This window comes from Glycine soja, chromosome 17 (assembly GCF_004193775.1).
Source record: "Glycine soja cultivar W05 chromosome 17, ASM419377v2, whole genome shotgun sequence".
NCBI lineage: Eukaryota > Viridiplantae > Streptophyta > Magnoliopsida > Fabales > Fabaceae > Glycine > Glycine soja.
In genome coordinates, this window is record NC_041018.1 from 23,435,487 (window position 1) to 23,455,190 (window position 19,704).

General features: G+C 35.3%; 1 protein-coding gene across 2 annotated transcripts in view; it reads right to left on the bottom strand.

Moving 5' to 3' along the window:
- Nucleotides 1–15,303, bottom strand: part of LOC114392264 (DNA-directed RNA polymerase I subunit 2-like) — a 29,454-nt gene extending 14,151 nt beyond the window's left edge. The window contains exons 1-10 of one of the 2 annotated variants that reach the window (XM_028353323.1): nt 14,981–15,303; nt 14,787–14,869; nt 14,570–14,689; nt 14,028–14,104; nt 13,496–13,559; nt 13,277–13,347; nt 1,377–1,454; nt 1,206–1,251; nt 866–1,046; nt 733–785 (exon numbers count right to left, since the gene is read on the bottom strand). In XM_028353323.1, the coding sequence (XP_028209124.1) occupies nt 733–785; nt 866–1,046; nt 1,206–1,251; nt 1,377–1,454; nt 13,277–13,347; nt 13,496–13,559; nt 14,028–14,104; nt 14,570–14,689; nt 14,787–14,869; nt 14,981–15,146 (939 nt within the window). In that variant the 5' untranslated portion in view covers nt 15,147–15,303. Of the gene's footprint in view, nt 1–732; nt 786–865; nt 1,047–1,205; nt 1,252–1,376; nt 1,455–13,276; nt 13,348–13,495; nt 13,560–14,027; nt 14,105–14,569; nt 14,690–14,786; nt 14,870–14,980 lie in introns of those variants that run through there. The other variant, XM_028353324.1, reaches the window with a different exon arrangement.
- Nucleotides 15,304–19,704: the final 4,401 nt, after the last annotated feature.

The window sequence follows — 19,704 nt, forward strand, 5'->3', positions numbered from 1 at the left end:
TTTGGATAGATAGTAATAAGTAGGAAAGTAGACAAATTTATCTCTATTTATTTGGATTAGTAAAAGAGACACTGGAAAGAAATAAATTGTATGAAAAAAAAATTATTCTAATTAAAAAAAAGTTTTAAGGAACTAAAAAAATAAAATCAAAAAGAGAGATTGTCTCCTATCATGCCAAATTGAGGAGGGGGGGTGGGGGAGATTTTTTTTCATGTGTGTGCCACACAAAAAACTTATCTCCCTCCTATTTATCCTCTCAAACAGAAAGTGAAAACTTGGTATTTTTAGTGTGGGGTTTATAAGGCCTTGCGATCTCCAACTAAAATAGCTAGCTTTTATGGGGTTGTTCTGCCAAGGCTCTTATCAGATAGTAGTTAGTTAGTTAGGTTGGTGGAAGAAATAAGGCATGTTGCCTATAAATAAGAGGGGAGTTGAAGAGAAGCCATCTTGTAATTTATGAAAGAATTGGGGCATTTGGCATTGGGAGATGCAGTCCCTCTGTAAGTTAGGCTCTATATTTAAGGGAGAAATCCCTATTTCTTATTAATAAGATACCAGGCTTCTGTCAGGCTCGTTCATGTCAAATTAGACTAAAGTGTAGCACATATTAATCTCTCCAAAGAGACGAGTGTAATATTTCAAAATAGAGAGGACAGTAAAATTCAAGTATTTTTCAAGAGAGGTGAGTATAATTTACCATTGATATATAATAATAGTAACATATAGACTTACAATAGGATAACTGTCATTCTTAAGTTCAGTGATAACAGGTTGGAAGTGCTCTCCTGAATTTAAAATGAAGAATTAGTACAAAAATATACAAATTGCTTGGCAAAGGGTCCTTGAAGAGTGCCATGTTAAGTACCAATATATTCTAGACATTGAAGACGAGTGAAAAGAGACAGATCTCGAAGTTCATCTAAGATTATTTTTGCCCTTTCACCAACAAGCTGGGTCCCAACAGCACCTTTTCCCTTTTCATACTTCTCATTATAGCAGCTTGTCAAATTTACATAAATTTCACGGTCAGTTGTGTCAATGAGGGCCTGTTACAAATGACCATATGCACCACAAATAATTTTTCAGACAACCAAAACCAAATAAGGGGGAAATAAGATAAATAAAGGAGCATATAGTAAGCCAGCTCAAAAAAAAAAAGTTAGATCAAATTTTTATTTTAAATTAATAGAGTCTGCAATGACTACCTTCAAAATAATGCCCACAGGAAGCAAGTACTCCCTTCCTCTTAACCTGAAAAATGATATCATGACTGTCTACTTACACCTCAAATCATGGGAACTTTTTTTAGGGGTGTAAAACAGGAGTACAAAATATAGTTTGGACTAGGTCTTTTAAATCAACATTAGGCTTCTTACCAGAAACCAAGTCTTGCGCTCCCATTACGAAGGTAATACAATCTTACTGATAATGAGGATTGGTCAGCTCTTACACACCTAAACATTAAAATATAATAATAACCTTAAAAGAAATCATACTTCAAGAATTAAAAAACGAGGAGTTAAACATCAAAGAAGTCAACATATTTTACTTTTGGGAAAAAAATAAATAGACCAATTTCTGAAAAACATGGTAAACTAATAAGTTGATATCCATGCATGGAGAAAATTAAAATATGAACGCAATTATCTGTTTATGTTAGATCTCAAGATAGACCAGTTATCTGGAGGGTCTATTCTAGAAGGAAGAAAGCCCCTACACGGGAGATAGGATCGAATTAGTTATTAGTTTAATCTTTAGGGCCATCTATCTTTATTATTCTATCTTTATCTTTATTATTCTATCATCTAATCTTTATTATTCTATCTTTATCTTTATTATTCTATCTTTATCAATTAGTTGGATTAGGATATTATAAATAAGAGTATTCTCATTAGAGGAAGGGGGGAGAAGAATTAGAAATTGTAAAGGGTTTTCCCTTGGAAGAAGGTTTCCTTCTTGAATAAATTCAGTTTGCTCCCAGTATTTTCCGTATATTCTTCTATTTTCTGTTTCTCTTGTTTTCTCTGCTGTTAGGGATATTCAATACCCTAACAATTGGTCCGACCTGCTCTTTCCTCTACCATTCCAGATGGATTCACGGCTAGACACCTTAGACCGCACCTTGATGACCCATGGAGAAGACATAGCTGATCTCAGAGGCAGCATCCAGAGGGTAGAAGGCATCATGAATCACGTACTGCAGTAGCTGGAACGACTACAGAAAGACCCCTCCGATACTAAGTCGGAGAGCAATACCGAATCTGAGGTGGTTTTTGAACCACGCTTTTGGACCAAGAAGGTGGAACTACCGGTCTTCGATGGAACAGATCCTCTGTCTTGGATAGCTAGAGCTGAAATTTTTTTCGAAGTACATCAAGTGAAAGAAGAAGAGAAGATTCGATTGGCATTCATTAGCATGGAAGGGGAGGCGGTACACTGGTATCGTTTCATTCGAAAACGCAATCCATCTCTTTCTTGGCAATCTTTAACCCCACTCATGCTTCAGCGTTTTGGTGAAGGTAGTAAGGGCAATGTTTTTGAGCGTTTAAAAACTCTCAAACAGGAGGAGTCCGTGGACATTTATTTGAGGGAATTCGAAATTTTGGTGGCTCAAATCCCTGATCCATCAGAAGAACAGATGCTGGGATACTTCTTGGGCGGTCTCCAGCCGGAGATTCGATGTAGGGTGCGATCTTTCCGGTCGACAGAGGTCTTGCGTGCCATGGAAATTGCAAGAGATGTGGATGAAGAACTCCGCCTTGCTCGTGGTCAGCCTCCTTCTCAAAGGGTTTTTTTTCCTCCGCGTTTTCAACATAAGGGAAGCGTCGTGATTAGCAACCCAGCGAGTTCAGCAGCCAATACAGCAGGCAATTATAGCGCATCCCAGGCACGCCCAACTACTACTGGAGCACGGAACATCATGACAGCTCCAAAAGGGGTTTCTTCGTGTGGATCAAATAACCCGCATTCCGGCAGTGCTGACACCTTTTCAAGAAACAAGGGAGCTAGACAATTGCCATACGCTGAATTTTTAAAACGAAAAGAGGAGGGCCGCTATTTTAGATGTGGTTTGGCCTTTGGTTTTGGACATAAGTGTCCAGAAGGAAGTCTGCAGATCACTATCCTTGGGGAGGACGAAGGCGACAACATAGAAGAGAATGACAAACAGGAACCAGAGGAGACCAATGATGTAGTGGGGGATCAATACCACTGCCAATGGATGGAATTATCTCAACTGGTCCAGAGGAACATTACGCCTCCAAAAACCATGAAACTATGGGGAGAAATGGCTGGTGTTGGGGTTACCATTCTGATTGATAGTGGCGCTAGTCACAACTTTGTAGCAAGGGACCTAATCTCAAGGATGAACTGGCCGATTCAACCTACTAGAAGTTTTGGTGTTCAGCTGGGAAATGGACACCGACAGGAATCTCAGGGATATTGCCAGAATGTGATCCTAAAGATGCAGGGTTATGTTTACACTGGAGACTTTTTCTTGTTTGATCTTGGTGGTGTGGATGTCATCCTCGGGATGACCTGGTTGGCTTTTCATTAGGTGAGGTACAACACAATTGGAAGACTCTTACCATGTCTTTTCGCTATCAAGGGTCACCCACCCAAATCAAGGGAGACTATAACATGCAGAAGAAGGGATTTTCAGCGAAGGTCTTTGGGAGGGCTTCAGATGTTGAGGCTGCTACCATGATACTTTTCTATTCAGACTTGCTCCGAGATCAAGAGGGAGCAACTCAAGGTGAGGAGCAAAAACTTGACCATCTTCAGTTGACCCAATTACAACATGTGACAGAGCGTTTTCAAGCGGTTTTTTCCAAACCCATAGGCTTACCTCCAAACAGACTTGTAGATCACAAGATTGTCCTCAAAGATGGGACGGGTCCTATAAATGTCCGTCCTTATCGATATCCACACTTACAGAAGAATGAGATCGAGAAACAGGTTGCAGAAATGTTACAGGAAGGCATAATCCGGCCCAGTAATAGCCCGTATTCTAGCCCGGTAATTTTAGCAAAAAAGAAAGATGGCAGTTGGCGGTTCTGTATTGACTATAGAGCACTGAATAAAGCGACAATTCCGGACAAGTTTCTCATTCCTGTGATCGAAGAATTACTAGACGAACTATTTGGGGCTGCATACTTTTCCAAAATCGATTTGAAGTCGGGCTATCACCAAATTCGAATGAGTGAAGAAGACGTTCCCAAAACAGCCTTTCGGACTCATCAAGGTCATTATGAGTCCCTTGTGATTCCTTTTGGCCTCACCAACGCCCCTGCCACTTTCCAACGAGCTATGAATTCTGTGTTGCAGCCCTTTCTACGGAAATTTGTGTTGGTCTTCTTTGATGACATCTTAGTCTATAGCAGCGATTGGGAGAGCCATCTACAGCACTTGAGTGAGGTCCTACACACTCTCTTTCATCATAATTTCTTTGCAAACAGCAAGAAATGCAGTTTGGGCAGGACCACCATCGATTATTTAGGGCATCTGATTTCGAGAGAGGGAGTCTCTATGGATCCAAAAAAAGTAGATGCAGTCCTTCATTGGCCTATACCGAAATCCATTAAAGCTTTGAGGGGATTTTTGGGCTTAACTGGTTGCTACAGGAAATTTGTGAAAGATTATGGGAAGATTGCTAAACCACTCACTGATTTGTTGAAGAAAGGAGCTTTTAATTGGAGTGCAGCGGCAACTGAGTCCTTTAATGCACTTAAGGACGCATTAACCCACTCTCCAATTTTGACTTTACCAGACTTTAAGGAACCTTTTTCCATTGAATGTGATGCTTGCGGAACAGGGATAGGAGCTGTGTTAACACAAGGGAAACGTCCAGTTGCATATTTCAGCAAAGGGTTAGCTACTTCAGTTTTAAGTAAATCTGTGTACGAGAAGGAGTTAATGGCTTTGGTCTTAGCAATCCAGCATTGGAGGCCTTACCTATTGGGAAGACGTTTCACTGTATTCACTGACCAAAAAAGCTTGAAGTACTTGCTGGAACAACGGATAACCACTCCAAATCAACAGAATTGGATGGCAAAATTATTGGGATATGATTTCGACATTGTATACAAGATGGGGGCTACAAATAAGGCTGCCGATGCATTATCAAGATCGCATGAGGAGAAAGAGCTGAGGGTTTTGTCTCGGCCCTTTTGGCAGGATACCCAACAGATTGATGTGGAGGTTCAGGCCGACCCCGTATTGAAAAAGATTATAGAGGAGCTGCAACAAGATCCTGACTCTCACCCTTCTTACACTATAGAAAATGGTAAGCTGCACTATAAAGGGGGGTTGGTGTTGTCCTCTACCTCGGTGTGGATTCCAAAACTCTTACAAGAATTCCATACCACCCCAACTGGGGGTCATTCAGGCATCTTCAAAACTCATCGAAGGTTAGCTCAATCCATTTTTTGGCTAGGAATGAAAAAGTCAGTAACAGATTTTGTGGCAGCCTGTCACACCTGTCAACACAGCAAATACCAGGCATCATCACCAATGGGTTTGTTGCAACCCTTACCGATCCCTAATGCTGTTTGGGAGGAGATTAGCATGGATTTCATTGTGGGACTCCCGAAGTCAAAGGGATATGACGCACTTTTGGTGGTGATTGACAGACTCAGCAAGTATGGACACTTCATTTTGATTAAACATCCATACTCAGCCCGCTCCATTGCAGAAGTATTCACAAAGGAAGTGGTTAGACTACACGGCATTCCTATTTCCATTGTGAGTGATAGAGACCCGACCTTCTTAAGTAATTTCTGGCAGGAGCTTTTCAAATTGCAAGGAACTAAATTGAAGATGAGCACAGCTTACCATCCGGAAACAGACGGACAAACGGAGGTGTTGAATCGCACGGTTGAAACTTACCTACGGTGCTTTAGCTCTGAGCAACCAAAGACATGGGTCGATTTCATTCCGTGGGCAGAATATTGGTATAACACCAGTTTCCACACTGCTGCCCAGAGCACTCCATTCGAGATTGTTTATGGCAGACCTCCTCCAACCATAACCAGGTTCATACCCGGGGAGACCTTGGTGGAGGCCGTGGCACAAGACTTGATGGATAGAGATGAAGCTTTGAAGCAGTTGAAGCATCATTTGGAAAGAGCACAGAGTCTCATGGTGAAACATGCAAACAATCACAGGCGCCCTCACGATATCAACGTTGGAGATTGGGTTTATCTAAAAATCAGACCACATCGCCAAGGATCAATGCCTCCGCGATTGCATCCCAAATTAACAGCTAGGTTCTACGGTCCGTATTTGGTAGTTAGACAGGTTGGGGCAGTAGCTTTTCAATTACAGCTTCCTTCAGAGGCACGAATACACCCAGTGTTCCATGTTTCACAATTGAAAAGAGCCCTCGGAAATCATCAAGCACAAGGAGAATTACCCCCTGACTTGGAACATCAGGCTGAACTATACTTTCCAGTTCAAATTTTGAAGATCAGAGAAGTTCAAAAACAGCATGAAGTCGAACGTCAAGTTTTGATTCGTTGGCATGGCAAATCAGAGGAAGAGGCAACTTGGGAGAATGTGGATGTGATTCAGAATCTATTTCCTGAATTTAACCTTGAGGACAAGGTTCATTCTTTGGAGGGGAGTATTGTTAGATCTCAAGATAGACCAGTTATCTGGAGGGTCTATTCTAGAAGGAAGAAAGCCCCTACACGGGAGATAGGATCGAATTAGTTATTAGTTTAATCTTTAGGGCCATCTATCTTTATTATTCTATCTTTATCTTTATTATTCTATCATCTAATCTTTATTATTCTATCTTTATCTTTATTATTCTATCTTTATCAATTAGTTGGATTAGGATATTATAAATAAGAGTATTCTCATTAGAGGAAGGGGGGAGAAGAATTAGAAATTGTAAAGGGTTTTCCCTTGGAAGAAGGTTTCCTTCTTGAATAAATTCAGTTTGCTCCCAGTATTTTCCGTATATTCTTCTATTTTCTGTTTCTCTTGTTTTCTCTGCTGTTAGGGATATTCAATACCCTAACAGTTTAGCACTCCACTCATCATCAGTTTCAATTATTTATTCCGTTATCATTTAATCAGGCAAATGCAAAATAGAATGCATTGGGCATCTAATTCTGTGCATACCAGATAACAAGCATCAGATATCAATATTAATATAATTATAGAAGGTAATTTTTTCAGACGGAATCACAAATAAAATATCTAGCTGAAAATATTTCCAATTTAGGATGAGTAAACCAAAAGAATGGTATTTGGTTAATCAGACAGAATCACTATCTTTGAAAGATGCTAACCACTCTTTGGTTAATCATACTAAATTAGAAATATATCAACTGGCATATCCTAAATTGCAATTTGCCCAATTTTTTATAAAAGAAAAGCAACCCATTGGAAGAAATGAGAGAGGAAGTGAGGAACAAGGGAAAGAGAATGAATCAAATTTTATAGAAATTAATTGATAATCATCTTTTAACTTCTAAATTTATAAATGAATAAAATCTAACCATTTGTTAATGCACATATATTGTTCACTTTTTCAAGGTATAAACATTAACACTATTTTGAGATATGTGTGAATGTTGTATTGAGATCAGTCTATTATAATCTCTCAGGTATTAGTTAGTCTAATTAAGTCAGTTTGACAACTGTCAACTGACAACTGTCTTAAGCCTTGGGTTAGTCAGAGCTGTTATAACTAACCTCAGTATAAATATCAAACAGTTGTACAGATACACTTCAGAATGAAACCATTTTTCTGTTTTCAGAATATGCTCTAATCTTTCTCTGAACCACTAACAGGATATACAAATTAAATGTTTATGACACCCATAAAAAACTGTTTATCACAAAACTTTTACAAAACTGTTCTGTATAAAACCCATACAACACCATTCTCTTGAATCACATGCAAATAACAAAATAATAGAGTGAGATGCAAGCTTTTCCAATGACAAAATTAAGAAGCAAAACACAAACTTCTTATCGATACATTCATAATCACGGGAATAAATTAAGAGAAATCAATCCAAAAGTGTATTTCATCCCTAGAATCATAATCAGATTCAGTTTTGTTACTTTAATACTCTCATCTCCTAATTCTTCAATACCATTTAGCCACCAGAATTCAGCACATCTCTTTCCTTACACTTCTATTTTACCAAAAATTATAGCATGTTGGGTCGAGCATTAATTGACAGAAATAATTATTCTCCAAAATCACTCTCAAGAAGCTGAAAGAAATAGTAAACGATTCTTTCTCCATAGTAAGTTGAACAAAACATGTACTTCCTCTTCAAAACCTTTCCTTTCACCATATAACCGAACACCATTCTTATCTTCGATTAAAACATTTCCTTTCACCTTCTAACCAAAAAGAAAACACCAACACCTTCCTTATCTTCCATTAAAACATCAAAATCAATGGCAAAGCCATAAGGTTGTGCTTTCCATTTCCTTCATTTTGCACACTTCCATCCCTTGGCCTATATCTGTTTCCTCGGGTTTTGTGCTCGCGTCTGTTATTGGATACTTGCCCTTTATTTCTCAAAATGACATCTACAAATTACACTCTCACTTCTACTCCTGCTCCTCTCTCTGAAACTCCCATTATTACTACTCAAAAACTCAACTGAAAAAATTATCTATCTTGGTCTGCCTCGGTTGAGTTATGGTTCCTTGGTCAAGGGCAATATGATCATTTGGAGATAGAAACTAGTGAAATTCCAGCCGAGAGCAGAAATCAGTGGAAGACACTTGACTTCCAACTGTGCATTGTTTTATGGAAATTAGTAGAACCTGATGTGTTGGAAATACTCAAATCCCTCGAGACTTCTTGTTCCTTCTAGAAAAATGTTCAAGATACTTTAGCTAATGACATCCAGAGTTTATTTGATTCAACAAACCATGCATTTTCTCTCAAACAAACTAACCACGATATGACCTCACACATTGCCAAAGCCAAAGCTACTGTTGAATTAATGAAGTTCCTAATACATGACTATGTGGATGAAATGAAATGAAGACTCAATAAGCTGTTCATGGTGGTGATTTTGCGGACTCCACTCAAATTTTGATCATTTGCGTGACCAAATTCTAGCGGGTGAGCAAGTTCCTTCAATGGACAACCTAGTAACTAGGCTTCTTTGTGTTCCTACCATGGTGAGAGGTGAAAACTCAGTTGTAGCCACTGAAACTTCAGCCGCACCTGCTGAAACATCAGTCGTGGTAGCATCTCATAGAAGAGGAGGTTGTGGAAATAAAGGACGTGATAGTAGAGGTGGACGTACTCAATGTACATATTGCAAAAAGCCTGGTCATACTCAAGAAAAGTGCTATGCGTAGCATAGTTATCCTAACAACGTAGCACATGTCGCCAAATCTGAAAAATCGGAATCCAAATTTTCTGATGAGGAGTATCAAGACTACCTAAGACTGAAATCCATCAGTCAAGCCCAATCTTCTTCAGGGCCAAGTGTCTCAAGAGCTTGTATTTCTCAATTTGTGGAAGGCCAAAATCCATGGATAATTGACTCAGGTGCCTCTGATCATATTTCTGGTAATAACTCTTTGTTCTCATCTATCTTTCCACCTAAATTTCCTTATCTTGTTACTTTAGCAACTGGGTCCAAAGTTGTCTCTCAATGAATTGGTCAAGTTCCCCTTTCTTCTTCCTTAAAATTAAATTTTGTTTTGTACATTCCAAATTATCCTTATAACTTAATTTCTCTGAACCAATCGACTCGCTCCTTAAATTGTTCAGTAACTTTTGATGTTGATTCCTTTGTCATATAGGAACGTGGTATGGGCCATCTAATTGGCGTTGGACATGAATCACGAGGCCTTTATTATCTCGAAGCCAACTCATTTGTGCCCTGTTTTGCATCCTCTTCTCCAAAACTTTTGCATGACCGTTTAGGTCACCCTAGTTTGGCAAAATTGAAGATCGTGGTTCCTAGTCTCAAGCAACTTCAAAAGTTAGAATGTGAGTTGTGCCAATTAAGTAAAAATGTTAGATCCTCTTTCCCTAGACAAACTGAAAAAAGATGTAACTCAGTTTTCTCTACCATTCATTCAGATATTTAGGGACCAAGCCAAGTAACATCTTTTGTTTTCAGATATTTTGTAACCTTTATCAATGAAGACTCTATGTACTTGGGTTTACCTAATGAAAGAGAGATTTGAACTTTTGTCCATCTTCAAGTCCTTCTTTAATGAGATTAAGAACCAATTTGGCAAAACAATTAAAAAATTTAGAAGTGACAATGCGAAAGAATATTTTTCTGCTGAACTTTCTTCGTTTTTTTCCTCACAGGGTATTCTGCATCAATCTACATGTCCACACACCCCACAACAAAATGGAATAGCAAAAAGAAAGAATCGACATTTAGTTGAGATTGCACGCTCCCTGATGCTTAATACCAATGTTCCAATACATCATTGGGGAGATGCAGTTTTGACTGTCTGTTTTTTAATAAACATGATGCCTTATTCTTCCCTTAACAACAAAATTCCTATTATGGACCTGGCTGAGGGGGTGGGAAAGGAACTTCCAGATTCCTTATTATTGTTGGTCTTCAAATATGTCTACAGCTTTTAGTTAAAGCTTCTGTTATTAGGATTTTCATTCGTGTAGGGTGTTATATCTCCTGATCTTTCAGGATCCTATTTGTAATATGTAGTACCTCTGGTACTTTTATTCTATAATATAAATTATCTTGGCCTTCCAAAAAAAAAAAAAACACATGAACCATTGTATCATGTTACCCCTAAAGTTTTTGATTGTACATGTTTTGTTCATAATATCTCACCAGGATAAGAAAAACTTTCTGCAAAGGCTATTAAGTGTGTCTTTTTAGGATATTCTTGCCTGCAAAAAGGTTACAAATGATACTCTTCACAAACTAAAAAGTGTTACATGTCTGCTGATGTTACTTTCTTTGAAGAAACTCCTTTTTTCTCATCCTCCATGCAGGATCCTAGTTCCATACAGCAAGTTCTACCTACTCCATCTTTTGGTCCTATGATACTTCCTACCCAAGACCCTTCTGACCAAGAAGGACATCAGCCTCAGTCTCCTATTCGTAGTTCAACTGATAGTGCCTCTCCTTCTCCACACACGACACAAGGAGCTAGTTGTTCAATACCTACAGGTTCTCCTAGTTCATGTCCTTTGCCATCAGCTCTCCATACAATGGATCCTTCCTCCATATCACATCCTAGTAAACCAAGTTCCAATTGGCTCATTGCTATTAGGAAAGGTATTCGATATACTCGAAATTCTCACCCTATTTACAATTTTTTGAGTAATCATCACATATCTACTTTATATTTCTCTTTCATCTCTTCCTTGTCTTCTATTATTATTCCTAAAAATGTTCAAGAGGCACTTGATCATCCTAGTTGGCAACAAGCCATGATTGTTGAAATGCAGGCTCTTAAGAATAGTGGCACGTGGAAATTGGTTCCTTTTCCTCCTACGAAGAAGACAGTTGGCTGCAGAGGGGTTTATGTTGTTAAAGTCATGCCTAATGGTGAGGTTGATCGACTTGAGACTCGGTTGGTTGCCAAAGGCTACACTCAGATTTATGGCCTTGATTACTGTGACAGCTTCTCTCCTGTGGCCAAGATCACAACGGTTCGAGTCTTCCTAGCTATGGCAGCTATTCGCCATTGGCCTCTTTATCAATTAGACATAACAAATGTCTTTCTTCATGGTGATTTAGAGGATGAAATCTATATGGAGCAACCTCCTGGTTTTGTTGCTGAGGGGAGTCTGGTTTGGTGTATAAATTGCATTGATCTCTCTATGGACTCAAACAATCACCACGTGCTTGGTTTGGGAAATTTAGCCATATTGTTCAAAATTTTGGAATGAAGCGGAGTGAAGCAGATCGCTTTGTTTTTTATTGTATACTTCTCCCGGGAAGTGTGTTTATCTAATTGTCTATGTTGATGACATTGTTATTACATGGAATGATGATGCCAAAATTTCCCAATTAAAGCAACACTTATTCAGTCATTTTCATACGAAAGACCTTGGCTGCCTAAAGTACTTCCTTGGTATTGAAGTAGCTCAATCAAAGGAAGGTATTGTCATTTCACAGAGAAAATATGCTTTGGACATTTTGGAAGAGACAGGTATGACTAATTGTAGGCCTATTGATAGTCCTATGGACCCAAATCAGAGGTTTATAGGTTTATCTCATATCAAGGTGAACCGTTTCCAGATCCAAAGAGGTATAGAAGACTGGTTGGGAAACTCATTTATGTCACAATTACAAGTCTCGATCTATCCTTTGTAGTCGAAGTTGTCAGTCAATTTATGCAGGATCCTCACATTGACCTCTGGAATGTTGCGATTCACATTCTTAGATACATCAAAAGGACTCCAGGAAAGGGACTATTGTATAAAGATAACGAAAATACCCAAATTTGTGGGTATTGTGATGCGGATTGGGCAGTTTGTCCCATAGATAGGCGATCCACCACTAGATATTGTGTATCCTTTCGGGGAGATATTGTCTCTTGAAAAAGCAAGAAACAAAGTGTTATTGCCTGATTAAGAACAAAAGCAGAATATAGAGCTATGGCTCTTGTTACTTGTGAATTGGTGTGGATTAAACAACTTCTTCAAGAATTAAAATTTTGTGATGTTCAACAAATGAAGTTGTACTGTGATAATCAGCTGCCCTTCACATTGCTTGTAATCATGTATTTCATGAGAGAACTAAACATATAGAGATTGATTGCCATTTTGTTCGGGAAAAACTACAGTCCAAAGAAATCGATACTGAATTTATTAACTCCAACAACCAGCTTGCAAACATCTTGACCAAGTTCTTGAGAGGTCCTCGGATCCACTTTATATGTTCCAAGCTTGGAGCACACAATTTATATTTCTAGCTTGTTGTAGAAGCTTGTAGTGTTTTTATAGATTGTTATAGAAGCTCTTAGAAGCTGTCCTGTAATCTGTCACCATAGGCTAGGCAGTAGCCTTCATCATGAACTATTTTTTGTACTATCTGTCAATTCATATACATATATATATATATATATATATATATATATATACATCTCAGCAAACTAAGGTTGAGGATCCTTTTTGTGTGCATATTTTCATACTCAAACATTTCAAGTAATTCTAAAGAGTCTAAACGTCTAACCATTTTAATTCATGGAATCTAAATAAGCCTTATAGATGCAAACATCCAAGATATTACCATTCATGATAATTTAATCATTTGAAATAGCACTAACTGCAGATAACACAAACCTTATTACAATTGCTTTATCTGTATATCCTTCCCGTCGGTCACTAAATGAATTCCGCACCATACTCATTGGCTACAACATTTAAGGAACAAGAAAACGAATTAATAAGCCATGACAAGGGCTTGAGAAATCTATGATTAACCTTATGGAGAAACTAGGTATACAACTGCTTTGGCTTACTTGCTGCAATGTAAGCACATAAGGCAAAAAGATTGCTTACATGATTCCGTTTTGGCAAAATTAACAGTCGGATAACTCTCTCAAGACCATTCAAGATGAAGTAACTGAAAAGAAAAGGTGTTTGATAAACCAAATATCAGCAAACAATCTTGAAACAAATTAAGGAAAGCAATGGAACAAGGAAATTGAATAATGGTTATATGCAAAATATAAGTTCTTATATCAAGCTTCCCAACAGAAGTGCTATGATGATTAGTCATTGATTTACTGACTGTAGTCTATAGAATAATGTAATCCATTTCTATTTATTAACAGCATTTTCAAGTTAAAGTTTAAGTTGTGAAGAATAAAGATGTGTTTGCACAATTATTCAATTTTTAATTAGCATTTACTCATAAGTCAGAAACTAAGGAAGGCTGAGGTAAAAGAGAGGAAAAAAAGCAGACCATCAACATAATATAATATATTATAATAAAATGAACTCCTGAGTCAAAGAAGCTCTTATACTACATGAAGGACCAAGCCCGCACACGCACACACATATATTACACAAGCAGGGTTTAACTACCTACCCACCCATTTCCGATGCTTCTTCCCTGTAGGACACAAGCTTCTGGGGATCAGCACCTCTCAAGTTGCATAACTTTGACTGCATCAGTACATGTGAAAGATAAAACATTCAACATAACTATGGAGTTCGATGATTAAAAGCTAATTTTCTGGCAATAATAGTATGATTCAGAGCACAATAGCATTCAAAAAAATAAATTGTTACATACACATGCACAAGTTGTATGTGTTTGTCAAGCTAACAAGTAATAAACTAGGCAAGTCAAAATTTATGTAGAAACACACTGGGATTTCTACATAAGAAACAACTAGTTATGCTTACAGAAGCATATGAAACAGATAATGTAAAATTCAACTCAAACACACTCAAGTTTATTAAAGGGAAAACATGCTAATATTACAAAGAATTTAGACTCGTGCAGTCATGTTTAAAATAAAGCTTGAAATGCTGGAGGATAAAAATGCAAAACAAATAGCAAGTTTAGTGGGAAACTTATGCCGCTCTTTCATCTTTGGGAACAAATTTAAATACAAAGCAACAAACCTGCAGCATTATGGGAAACTGCCCAAAATTTATATTTTCTCTAATAATAGGCCCATCATTATATTGAAAGCAAACATCTATAGTAATCTTCCCTGCATAAGAAATCTTTGCCTGTCTGCACTGCTCAAAAAAAACACCAACTGAATCAATCACTGAATTAAAAAACCAACAAATTTAGGCACAGTATAAAGCATGAAATGTTGAAACTGAAACTAACTTCAAACGGAAGTAAAGCCTCCCGCATTGTCCTCGAAATCCGCTCCTTCTGCGGCGGATACAGCACCGGATTATCCAACCAAAGTAAGAACCAAGTTAAGTGAACAAACACCAATTCCATCAACAACAACTATACAACTCCAATTAAACTCAAATCCTGCATGTGGAAGTTTTGTCATTAAAATAAAAGGATATTTCTAAGCTTTGTGGAAGTGAAATCGTCGAAAACTTCGATGGGTTTGATGTGTCTGAGCATGGTTTCCAATCCAGCATCGGCCATGTAATCAAAGGACTCTATGTGATGCTTGAACAGCTCTCGCAGCGCCTCAAAGTCCGGAATCGAACCCTGTTTAACCACCATCTTCGCTGCTCTCGAAGGAGAAGGAGCTGGCAGCGGCGGATCAATGTAAGAGTGAGTAGGAGCTTTGGTCCCCTGTTTCTTAAATTACTTATACCCTAATTACCCTAATAAATAAATAAATCTGTATCTGGACATGGCAACCGTTGGGGGCCTCCCTGTCACCGGACTCCCAACATATTGTTATCCCATCCATGCTCGTTGCTTATCAAGTATTTTTTTGGGTTTAGATTTGTGAAAAAAAAAATTAAAAATTATATTGCAAATCTAATTAAAAAAAAATTTGATTCTTGCACGATTATTTTTAACTACTTATATTTGTAGGCATTTGTCTACACATATCATCAAGAAAAAAATCTTAAATAATGTAAAAATTATAAAAAAAAAAAAAAAAGTTAACCAGTAATTAATAAAATTTTAATAATTTCACCTTCATGACGGATATAGAATAGGTACATTTTTTACTCCAACCCCAATTAAAAAAGTCGGATAATCCCCAAACTCATATCCATACCCGGTCAATTTGAGTAATCTCCATTAAAATCACGATAACGAATACCGATTTCATTGTCATGTTTATCTATATCTATATTTGTCTATACCTTACCGATAATCTTAGTAATAATGATAATAAAGGAAATATTTTCATTTGTTATACACATTTCACTAAATTATTTTATTTTTTATTAGTTTTTAAATTTTTATTATTTTTTAATAATTATCCACTATTTTGATGTTGTTAGTTTTTTTTTAACTTCTAACTTCTTTTCATTTTCATTTTTAGTTGAATTTGATAGAGGTATGAATTATGTCTCTCCACTAATATTATATAATATAAAACACAATTATTAATTATGTCCGTTAGCACAACAATAAAAGGATGTCTTATTTTTAAAAAAAAAAATTAAAATAATAATAAAAAAGGAAGAAAAATATTTTTTTGTTGAATCACATTTAATTTTTCTTGTTAAAATCAATCACACCTAAATTAGTATGAAGGGAAAAATTAAAAATAATTAAAAATTTGGAAACGTAAAACTCAATCATGGGCAAACTCATTTAATATTATTTTTTAAAAAATTATTTTATACCAATCTTTGAAGTAGGAACTCTAGTATGATTTTTAAAAAAAATTATTTTATATTAACTCATAACAATATATTTTCTTATCTAATATTTTAGATTATATAAAAATCATGTTGACAATTATAAATTTAAATTTAAAGTCAAAAAAAAATGTATAACTATACAAAAAATATAGATAAATGACTTAATATATTTTTGGAAATAATTCAAGTTAAAAAGAAAGATATCATAATGCAAATATATTCAAAATTAAATTTTGAAAATAATTTCATATGAAATTAATCAAATTCCTCAAGTATTAATTCAAATAATTAAAATTAATATAATTGTTTCCTTTAATTTCAATCAAAATGACGTTTTTAATAATAATTACGATTAAAATATTTTTAGATTATGTTTAAAGCTTAAAAAGGTTAAAAAAAAGTGTTTTGATATAATTAAGGGTATGTTTGATTGGCTAAAAAAAACAGAACATTGCTAAAAAGTCAGAACATGGCAAGTAGTCAGGATAACCCTTTTTGTATTATAGTTATTTGGTGGTTAATGCACAGGACATGAAGTAATTTTATGTTGTATCTTGCTTGATGTGTCTATGTACTGAACAACTTAATGTAAATTTTACTATAATGTTCTTTGTATTATGTAATGTTTGGTTTGTACTTGGAAAAGATACAAAACAAGATTTTGAAACTTAAATTATTTTATTATTTAACTTAATTTATTATTATGTTTTACTAATATTTATAATTTATTAATATTGTGATATATTTTAAAGCATTATTTTAGATTTATTGTTATAAAAAAATTACAATTTATTAATTATTTTGATATATTTTTAACTATGTCTTATAAGTATCATATTATAAATTAAAAAAAATTCAAAATAAATTAATGAAATGCATAAGTAAACTAATAATAATTTATCATATGTAATAACTAAAAATATTTCACAATCATATAATGTTATTAAAAATATAAAATCTTATTAAAATGATTTTTGGTAATATGTAAATTCAAGCTTTCTTAATTATTAAATATTGAAGAAGAGGATGGTGACGTTGGAGGGAGAGTACGGTGTGGGGAAACGGATCAAGATGATGCCAAATAGGGAGTCATAGGTGAGGTTCACGGAGCTGAAGTTATCGGTGGCGCGGCCGGAGGGAGGGAGGACGCGAAGGTCGAACCAAGAGAGGGACTAGAGGAGCACATGGTAGCGAAGGACGGTTGGGGAGAGGTGGTGGTCAACGGCGAGGTAGGCATTGGGGACAACGAGAATGGAGAGGAAGGAGTGGTTTGAGAGATCCGCAGCAAGAGGTGTGGCAGAGACAAGGAGGGAGGTGAATTGGGAGAGCTCCGACACGATGGAGAAGAGGGCGGGGAGGTAGAGGTTTAGAAAAGGAGGCACATATGAAAAAAAATTGGGTTAACGAAAAGTCAGAAAATAGGGATAATATTATATTTTTACTTTTGTTAGACACGGGATTACAAGTTACACGAGTCTAGTGGGTTACAAGTTTTTTTGTATTTGTTCAGTCCAACATTCTTTATTTCATGTTGTCCCTTAATCATTTGTTAAAACAAACGGTGGGCAAATATTTTTATGTTGTTCAGTCCCTTATTTTTTTAGTGAATCAAACTCATCCTAAATAATTTCACCTATTTTTTGTAATAAATTAATTAATAACACTAATATAAATTTTGATTCCAATTTATAACAAATTTAAATTAAGTCATCTCACTATTTTTAGTAAATGCAACTGAAAAAATATCATGAAAATACAAAATTACATTAATTAAAGTAATTGTACTATAACAAAAAAAAGAGTAAATTAATCGTAACTAATATGATTTTCTTATTGAACATTTAAATATATTCTAATTTAAATTTTGGTAATTGAGGTAATTATATTCTAATTGATAATATAATTATATATTCAAATTTTAAAATAATTAATAACAATAGAAAATTTAAATTTAAACTTATATTAAGAATTTTTATGATATTTATTTTAGTCAAAGTAATTTTCAAAGTTATTTCTCATGAAAATATAAAGAATTTTTCATTTTTAATTAAAGATAAATATACAATTATATTAATTAAAGTGATGATTCATTAATATTTTTTAAAATTTACTGAATTAACAAATTAATATTAAAATAAAACATATCTTAATCATAAAAATAATGTTTTTAAGTTTTGTTGTTGAGTGAATTTTATATAAAAATAATTAAAAATATATTCAAAATACAATAATATAAAAAAAATGTAGATTAAATTAAACACCCTTGCCTAGCACGGATATTAAGCTAGTATTAATATAAGATTGTCCTCCTCCAATTATTTTAATATAAGAATATACATGTTGGGGATGTATATCGCTAGCACAAGTGATCTTAATAGAGATAAACATAAGCACGGAGAGTCCAATTAAGCACAAAAGGAAAAGCTCATTCGGTTGCCACAATTTTATTGCATTATAGTAAAAATACATAGTAGACACAAACAAATTACAAAGTGATGTAATTGACAAAGTGTGGAGGACCGGAGCAAATTACAAAGCGTAGGGGATAAACAAGTTGTTCCACGGGCATGTTGTTCTCTATTTTCCCTCTTTGTTCCTCAATAAAAAAAATTAAACTTCACAACACATTCGCACTCAACTTTCGATGTTACACAATGCTTTCGGCTCTTATATGTAATACCCTATTTTTCGTCAAATAAATTAAAAGATTTTATTTAAAAATAAATAGAGTTTTAGAAAAAATAATAAGATTTTTATAATTAAATAAATAAAGAAAAATAATTTTATTAATTAAAATAATAGTATGAAAGAAAATAAAAATAATGTTTTATTTATTCATTTGATAGGGAGTAAAATAGAGTTCTTGTTTATAAAATAATAAAATAAAGAAAATAGAGTAAACAATAGACTGAGAGTACCTTAACTATAAATAGACATATTAGGTCAATTTTTACATTTACAATATATCTCTACACTTTTGTTCCTCTTAAATTCTTTTTATCTTCTCCCTCTCCCAAAATCCTCTCTTTTTCCTGCATACACAAACCTTTCCCAACAAAACTACAATCTTAGACTCGTTATCCATTGGATTTTTGTGAAATTCGAACACCAAGTTCAAAATTCATTTTTGCACATCTCCATCGTTGGGATTTTTAAAATAATGTTTGTGGAAGGAAAATTGATCATCGCACGCAGACAGTGCAATGAAGGCTCTAATCTTTTCTCCTTCTCTATAATGCTCTGAAACCCTAGTAGAGCAACTAGAGGAAAAGTTTGGGGAATCTTAGTAAACTACTAGAAATTTTGTTATCATTGTTGGACTACACACATGAGCCCACTTAGAGGTAAGGGATGAATTTATCGTAATTGGGGTTAGAATGAACATGTGTAGGGATCCTTAGAGGATCAAATTGAGATTTGTTTTGGAATGTTTATTATGTTGTAATTTTTCC